An 8,703-nucleotide genomic window follows, 5' to 3' on the forward strand; every position below is an offset into this window, starting at 1 on the left:
GGCCAATGAGGCAGTGTAACAATGACCATGTCCTTCTCAGCTATGTCCACTAGGAGGAGACAAACACCTGCAATACCCACCCTGCCACTTCTGAGAGGGGGGTGCACAGAGAAATAGAGAATGGACTGCAGTAATTAGCAGGGTGTGTAACTGGATATGAACACAGACTGATGCAGTTTAACCCTGTCACCTCCAGAGACCTGAGCAACAACAAGATCAGCACCCTGACTGACACCTCCTTCTCCAACATGAGCCAGCTCACCACCCTGTAGGTCCCACACACACACACACACACACACACACACACAGTCATCATACCATGGTGTGGTGGTTCCCTAACGGTGTCTTCTGTGCAGCATCCTGAGTTACAACTCTCTGCGCTGCCTCCCTCCTCTGGCCCTGAGAGGACTGCACTCCCTGAGACTGCTGTAAGGACACACACACACACACTCACACACACACTCACAGTCACACACATACACACTCAAACACTCACAGACCCTCAGACACACACATGGTATCACCTTCTCTCTTAGAATGTGACCTGCCCTGAGTGTTCCACTGCCTTGTGTTCTAGATCTCTCCATGGCAACGACATCTCTGAACTCCAGGAGGGCATCTTCAGTGACGTGGCTTCTCTGTCGCACCTGTGAGCACACACACACACACACACCTACACACACACACACACACCTACACACTCTCCTCTCTCCAGTGTTTCCTCTGTCTAGGTCGAGTGTTTTCTGAGTGAGGAGACGTGATATTGGACTGCAAACACGCACTCGTCCCATCTCCATCGATCTGTGTGTGTGTGTGTGTGTGTGTGTGTCTGTAGAGGCATGTGCAGTCAAGCGTGACCCATCTGGGGAGCTAAAAGGATTGTTGAAGAGCGGGGCAGAGGGGGGGGTCTCCAGGGAGGAGGGGATGGAGGGTTCATGTTTGTTGACCTTGGAAGGAGACGACAAGATAAGTCCATTATGGTGGATAACCCCCTGTTACAACACACACCGAGACCCACTCTGCAGAAGGAGGGTCCAGCATGCCTGCAGTACATCACTCAGGTTCTAGAAACATCTTTTTGAGGAGAACAGTTAGTTCTTACCATTGGTGTGATCTGGTAAATGTAACACTTTGTTATTACGTATCGGTACTGTATTTTCTTGCCTCTCTGATCTGTGGATCGATGGTGGTTCACATTGTAGACGAGCGCTCCCCCTGGTGGCTGTGGCAGGAAACACACAAGGAGGTTGAACCTTCCATTTCTCCCTTCCTCCCCACTTTCGTTTTGGCTTCCTCTTCTCTCTTCTCACCCTCTCCCCCTCCTTTCCTTCCCCCCTCCCCCCCTCCACTCCCCCTCTCCTCCGTCTCCTAGGGCGATCGGGGCCAACCCCCTGTACTGTGACTGCCGTCTGCGCTGGCTGTCTGACTGGGTGAAGAGCGGCTACAAGGAGCCAGGCATCGCCCGCTGTGCCGGCCCCCCAGGCCTGGAGGGCAAACTGCTGCTCACCACACCTGCTGACAAGTTTGAGTGTCTGGGTAAGAGAGGGAGGGAGGGAGGGAGGGAGGGAGGGTGGGTGAAGAGTTGAGGAGGGAGGGGGAGGAGGGACCAGGGAACATGTACAACATTAACTTTAAGTCTGCCCCTCCCCTCCCTCTCTCCCTCCCTCCCCCCCTCCCCCCCCCCCCCCCTCCCTCCCTGCCTCCCTCCCCCCCCCTCCCTCCCTGCCTCCCTCCCTCCCTTCCCCCCCCCCTCCCTCCCTCCCTCCCTCCCCCCTCCCTCCCTGCCTCCCTCCCTCCCCCCTCCCTCCCTCCCTCCCCCCTCCCTCCCCCCTCCCTCCCTGCCTCCCTCCCACCCCCCTCAGGTCCAGTAGAGATGTCTGTCCAGGCCAAGTGCAGTCCCTGTGTGTCCGGGCCGTGTCAGAACCAGGCCCAGTGTGTGTCTGACCCGCTGGAGCTCTTCAAGTGTGTGTGTGCTCCCGGTTACACGGTACGACACTGCAGCCTCCATCACACACACACACATACACACACTCGCACACACACACTTACTCACACACACACTCGCAAACACACACTCAAGCATAAAAACCCCGTCCAATTAATTTGGAGAGGTGGTTGTCTGTCATACAGTAATTCTAATGGAATAGAGTGTGGAATTAGAACTTTGGACACTTGCCATTAGGACAGTAACCTCTCCCATCTTGTGTGTCTGTAGTAGCATGCAGTTTGTGTATACAAGTGCATGGCAACACCATCTGTTTTAGTACCATGTTGTGTGAGACGCTCAGTCAAGGATCCTGTTTTAATAAATGTTCCAAAAAATTAAAAAAACAGTCCACTCCAGCCCCCCCACCCCCACACACACACACACATACACACACACGCACACACACACACTGATCCAAATCTCATCACAAGGATTTAACTCCTGGTGTGTAAAGCTGATATGAAGTTGAAGTGAAACAAGGTTTGATCAAACCACATTAAATCAGAACAGATTAGATTGATCTGGTCTGTTTGAACACGCCACTTCACAAAGGACTTCAGACAAGACCTCTGATATCAACAACCCTAACCCTGTGTGTGGGTGTGGGTGTGTGTGTGTGTGTGTGTGTGTTGCAGGGGACTTACTGTGAGACACCTGTGGATGTGTGTGCCAGTAACCCCTGTACCAACGCAGGAACCTGCCTTAGAGATGAGCAGATGAACGGCTTCAGGTGAGAACACACACTACACACACACACTACACACCCACACACACTACACACCCACACACACTACACACCCACACACTACACACACACACTACACACATACACTACACACCCACACACACTACACACACACACACACTACACACATACACTACACACACACTACACACACACACACACACACACACACACTACACACATACACTACACTACACACACACACTACACACACACACACACTACACACATACACTACACACATACACTACACACCCACACCCATTACACACATACACTACACACACACTACACACACTACACACACACACACACACACACACTACACACACACACACACACACACTACACACACACACTACACACACACACACACTACACACACACACTACACACACACACACACTACACACATACACTACACACCCACACACACTACACACACTACACACATACACTACACACCCACACACACTACACACATACACTACACACACACACTACACACACACACACACTACACACACCCACTCTCTCTCTCTCTCTCTCTTTGTATCTCCCTCTATGTCTCTCTCTTTCTCTCTCCCCCTATGTCTCTCTCCCTCTCTCTCTCCCTCTCCCTCTATGTCTCTCTCTCTCCCTCTATGTCTCTCTCCCTGTAAGTCTCCCTCTCTCTCCCTCTATGTCTCCCTCTCTCTCTCCCTCTCCCTCTATGTCTCTCTCTCTCCCTCTATGTCTCTGTCCCTCTATGTCTCTCTCTCACTTCCTCTATGTCTCTCTCCCTCTATGTCTCTCTCTCTCCCTCTATGTCTCCCCCTCTCTCTCCTTCTCCTTCTCCCTCTATGTCTCTCTCCCTCTCTCTCTCTCCCTGCAGCTGTTCCTGTGCTGTGGGGTTCCACGGCTCGTTCTGTGAGGTGGACGAAGACGACTGTGAGGACCACGGCTGTGAGAACGGCGCCACCTGTGTGGACGGAGCGGGGAACTACACCTGCCTCTGCCCAGCCTTCTACACAGGTCAGACACCTGCAGCGCAGCTGCACAATGTCATACTTGACAGTTCAGGACATAGTTCGTGTTCATTTTAGTGGTTGTTCAGTTCAGATGGTTGATGTACTTAGGAGTTTATATTTCATTGTTGCCCTCCTCTCCCCTCCTCCTCCCCTCCCATCCCCCTCTCCCCCCCCCCCTCCTCCCCTCCCCCCTCTTCCCCTCCCCTCCCCTCCCCCCTCCTCCCCTCCCCCCCCCTCCTCTCTCCTCCCCCCCCCCTCCTCCCCTCCCCCCTCCTCCCCTCCCCTCCCTCCTCTCCTCCCCCCCCCCTCCTCCCCCCCTCCTCCCCTTCCCCCCCCTCCTCCCCTCCCCCCTCCTCCCCTCCCCCCTCCTCTCCTCCCCCCTCCTCCCCTCCCCCCTCCTCCTCCCCCCTCCTCCTCCCCCCTCCTCCCCTCCCCCCCCCCCTCCTCCCCTCCTCCTCTCCCCCCCTCCCCCCCTCCTCTCCTCCCCCCCTCCTCCCCTCCCCCCCTCCCCCCTCCTCCCCCCCCTCCTCCCCTCCCCCCTCCCTCCCCCTCCCCCCTCCTCCTGTCCCAGGGTTGCTGTGTGAGGAGGAGGAGGATGTGTGTTCTCCTGGTAGGAGCCCCTGCCAGAGACACTCCACCTGTGTCAGCACAGACACAGGCCCCAGGTACACACTCTCACACACACACACACACACACCAGTCGGCCCATCTGACGCATGCAAAACTCTCAACACACACTTCCTGCGATTGTGTGTGGGTGTGTGTGTGTGTGTTGTGCAGGTGTGTGTGTGCTCCGGGCCTGTTGGGGCTGGACTGCAGTGTGGACCATGATGACTGTCAGGACCATGACTGTCAGAACGGAGCGCGCTGTGTCGACCAGGTGGATGGCTACACCTGTGTGTGTCCCCAGGGCTACAGGTGAGACACACACACACTCACACACTCACATAAACACTTAGGATATTTAGGGCTGTACTTTATTTGGATGTTACTATCAAAATACTTCCTGTACCAAACTATTGTTTTTTCCCCTCTCCTCTTCTCCCCCCCTCCCCTCCTCTCCCCTCCCCTCCTTCCCTCCACCCCTCCTCCACTCCCCTCCTCCCCTTAGTGGTCAGCTGTGTGAGCTGCCCCCTCCCCCCCCCTCTCCTTGTGTGCTGCTGCAGTGTCAGAACGGCGCCTCCTGTGAGGACAGGGCCGGTACTGCGCGCTGCCAGTGTCTGTCTGGCTTTGAGGGCCCGCGCTGTGAGAAGCTGGTCAGCGTTAACTTTGTGGACCGGGACTCTTACCTGCAGCTCAGCGACCTGAAGAACTGGCCCCAGGCCAACATCACACTGCAGGTGATGCCACACACACACGCGTATGCACACTCACACATACTCACAGGTTAGCAAACAGACACTCACACAAATATTCAACATTGTTGGAATCAGACTGTATTTAGGCTTGTAGCCAAGTGAACACCGGTGTGTGTGTGTGTATGTGTGTGTGTGTGTGTGTGTCCAGGTGTCCACAGCAGAGGATAATGGTCTGTTGCTGTATAACGGGGACAACGAGCCCATCGCCGTGGAGCTTCACCAGGGACACGTCCGAGTGAGCTACGACCCCGGCAACCAGCCAGCCACAGCCATCTACAGGTACACACACACACTAGAGCCTGACCGGTATATTGGCGGGCCGATATTATCGGCCGATATTAGGAATTTTCCAAACTATTGGTATCGGCTTTTATAATGGCCAATAAATTATTTTTTATTTTTTTTATTATTATGTTTTTGTTTAAAGGACTTTCATATCTTAAGTTTGTATTTTTGTACATTCTATTTATCAGAAATTTAAAATATTTTGATGTTCCTCTGTTCTGTTGTGACAATAAAACAAACAAGTTTATTTTTAAACAGCATTATCATATTATTTTAGTGAGGAAATAATGACAGGAGTCAGATGGCTGAGCGGTTAGGGAATCGGGCTCTTTATCAGAAGGTTGCCAGTTTGATTCGGGCTTGTCAAAGAACGTTGTGTCCTTGGGCAAGGCACTTCACCCTACTTGCCTTGGGGAATGTCCCTGTCTGGATAAGAACATCTGCTAAAAATGACTAAATGTAAACTACAAATAACTAATGTTAGGGAAATCAGTTTGTTTTGTTACGCGTTTCTAGATTTTTAAATATTTTTTTATATCGGCCGATATATCGGAATATCAGATTTTTAACTGACCCCCCACCATCATCAGGTACACACACACTCACACACACACACAGACTGACCCCCGCCCTCTCTCTGACCCCTGACCTCTGGCAGCGCTGAGACGGTGAACGACGGGCGTTTCCACACGGTGGAGCTGGTGACCTTTGACCGGACGGTGAACCTGACGGTGGACGGAGGGGCGCCCACCTCTCTGGACAGTCTGGGACGCAGCCAGCCGCTGAGCGGACAGGCCCCGCTCTACGTGGGAGGTACACACTCTCACACACACATCATGTACTCTACAAGTCTGGAACTTGGAGGGTGAAACTGACCCCTCCCTCCCTCCCTCCCTCCCTCCCTCCCTCCCTCCCTCCCTCCCTCCCTCCCTCCCTCCCTCCCTCCCTCCCTCCCTCCCTCCCCTCTCCCCAGGTATGCCAGAGGAGGTATCAGTCTCCTCCCCCCTCAGCCTGGTCCAGTCCTTCAACTCCTCCTCCTTCCACGGCTGCATCAGGAACCTCTACATCAACCACGAGCTGCAGGACTTCACCCAGACGCCCCTCAACCCCGGGGTGCTGCCTGGCTGCCAGCCCTGCAGGTGCGGCCGGGACACATTCAGATTCAGTTTTAGATTTAGATTCAGATTTAGATTCAGATTTAGATTCAGATTTAGATTCAGATTCAGATTTAGATTCAGATTCATATGTGAGTGTGGTCTCCCTACAGGAAGATCTACTGTGTTCACGGCGTGTGCCAGCCTGACGGGGCCGACGGGCCCCTCTGTCACTGCCAGACTGGCTGGGCGGGGCCAAACTGCGACCAACCAATGGGAGGAGGAGTAGGAGGAGCTAGCGGAGGGGGGGAAGTTTCTGCACCTGAGACCAACCCCTGCCAGGGAAACAAGTGAGTCTGGTCAGGGTTAGGGTTTGGTGTGGTTTAGGGTTGGGTTTATGATGATATCAGTTTTACTCCTGTAGTTTGTTTGTCACAATGTTCTTCACTTGACCCTCCTCCCCCTCTCCCCCCCAAGGTGTGTGAGGGGTGTGTGTGTACCTTCGGACGGCCAGTCCTACAGGTGCCAGTGCGACCAAGGTTACCATGGCGCCCTGTGCCAGCTTCCGGGGGCGGAGCCGGCGAGCACCTGCGGCGGGTCGTCGTGCCAACACGGCCGTTGCCAGGCGACGGAGGGCGGGGTGGCAACATGCGTGTGTGACGAGGGCTACGGAGGAGGGAACTGTGACGCCGGTGAGAGGGTGGACGGAGGGTGGATTCCCCCTGCTGGTGTAGAGGGGGTGGTTCAGAGACGAGTCTGCGGGCTGGGTGACTGACTGTACCTGAGGTTTAATAATACTGTCTGTACTCACCCTCTCTCCCCCATCCTCTTCAACACCTCTCCCCTTTGCCTCTCTCTCCACCCCCTCCCCCTCCCTCCCTTCTCCCCCCCCCCCCCTCCAGAGTCTCTGTGTCGGGGGGAGCAGGTGAGGGATCACCTCCAGGTGCAGCGTGGACGCTCCCTGTGCCAGACCTCCAGGCCCTTCTCCTGGGTGGAGTGCCGAGGACACTGCCCCGGGACCGGAGTAGGAGCAGGAGCAGGAGGAGGAGGAGAAGGGGGCTCCGGGGGGCCAGGAGGAGGAGGTGCAGGAGATAGAGTAGCGAGAGGAGGAGGAGGAGGGGAGTCAGGGGGGGCGTGCTGCGCTCCTCTCAGGGTGAGGAGGAGGCGCTACACCTTTGAGTGTGACGACGGCACCTCCTTCACCCAGGATGTGGAGAAGGCTGTGGAGTGTGGCTGCAAGGAGTGTGTGTGAACACTCACACACACACACACACTCACACACATGTACGGTACACTGAAACACATACATCAGCTGCACACAATACTAAGACACACACATGCAGATAGTGAGACACACACACACGTTCAAATCGTTCACACGTTCGCCACACACACCCGACACACATACACACACGAGTTAGACGAGTGGAGTAAAGAGTGGAGGGCACATTGTGAGAGAACGCGCGTGTGTGTGTGTGTGTGCGTGTGCATGTGTGTGTGTGTGTGTGTGTGTGTGACATAGGCCCCCTCTTCCCTCTCACTCGGACATGGACATCCTCTTCACCATCTTCCTCTTTGACAGCTTCTAGAAGGTCCAGATCTCGTTGGAAGGGCGTCCACGTTACTATGGAAACCCCCTCCGCCCTCTCTCTCTCTCTCTCTCTCTCTCTCTCTCTCTCTCTCTCTGTCTCTCTCTCTCTGTCTCTCTCTCTCTCTGTCTCTCTCTGTCTCTCTCTCTGTCTCTCTCTCTCTCTCTCTCTCTCTGTCTCTCTCTCTCTGTCTCTCTCTCTGTCTCTCTCTCTCTCTCTCTCTGTCTCTCTCTCTCTGTCTCTCTCTCTCCTGACCTGCTGCGTTACAGGTGGGTGGAGAGACTGCTCTGAGACCAGTGTGTTTCTCATTCCGCTGGCTCAGCTGCCCTGGCTCCCTCTGGTGGTGGATCCTGGAAGTGCAGGGCAGGTGGACGACAGGAGAGCTGGGGTGAGGGGGTGGAGGGGTGAGCAGGGTTTAAGTTGAGGTTGGTTTTGAAGGAAAGGGAGGTCAGGGTCGCCGGGGGAGGGGATTTGGAAGGGTGGGGGGCAGTAGTTAATTTTCAAGTAAACTCTGACCTATTTACAGGGGGTGGTTGTGGGCATTAAGAGGCGATCCAAGTCCCTTAATGAGCATTGTTGGACAGCCAGCTAGTTAGCGACAGCTCCCTGCCACATATATAATGAAGCTCTAGATC

At 54.7% G+C, this 8,703-nt stretch overlaps 1 protein-coding gene across 2 annotated transcripts in view; it reads left to right on the forward strand.

Moving 5' to 3' along the window:
• Positions 1-8,490, forward strand: part of slit1b (slit homolog 1b (Drosophila)) — a 32,624-nt gene extending 24,134 nt beyond the window's left edge. For both annotated transcript variants that reach the window (XM_084685464.1, XM_084685465.1), the window contains 16 exons: positions 197-268; positions 357-428; positions 578-649; positions 1,373-1,536; positions 1,863-1,987; positions 2,623-2,717; positions 3,607-3,746; positions 4,314-4,407; positions 4,523-4,660; positions 4,854-5,082; positions 5,249-5,379; positions 6,044-6,198; positions 6,359-6,524; positions 6,653-6,829; positions 6,957-7,171; positions 7,382-8,490. In XM_084685464.1, coding sequence (XP_084541590.1) covers positions 197-268; positions 357-428; positions 578-649; positions 1,373-1,536; positions 1,863-1,987; positions 2,623-2,717; positions 3,607-3,746; positions 4,314-4,407; positions 4,523-4,660; positions 4,854-5,082; positions 5,249-5,379; positions 6,044-6,198; positions 6,359-6,524; positions 6,653-6,829; positions 6,957-7,171; positions 7,382-7,731 — 2,395 coding nt within the window. In that variant the 3' untranslated portion in view covers positions 7,732-8,490. The remainder of the gene's footprint in view (positions 1-196; positions 269-356; positions 429-577; positions 650-1,372; positions 1,537-1,862; positions 1,988-2,622; positions 2,718-3,606; positions 3,747-4,313; positions 4,408-4,522; positions 4,661-4,853; positions 5,083-5,248; positions 5,380-6,043; positions 6,199-6,358; positions 6,525-6,652; positions 6,830-6,956; positions 7,172-7,381) is intronic.
• Positions 8,491-8,703: the final 213 nt, after the last annotated feature.

Source organism: Hypomesus nipponensis, chromosome 21 (assembly GCF_054491055.1).
Source record: "Hypomesus nipponensis isolate SF chromosome 21, ASM5449105v1, whole genome shotgun sequence".
Lineage (NCBI taxonomy): Eukaryota > Metazoa > Chordata > Actinopteri > Osmeriformes > Osmeridae > Hypomesus > Hypomesus nipponensis.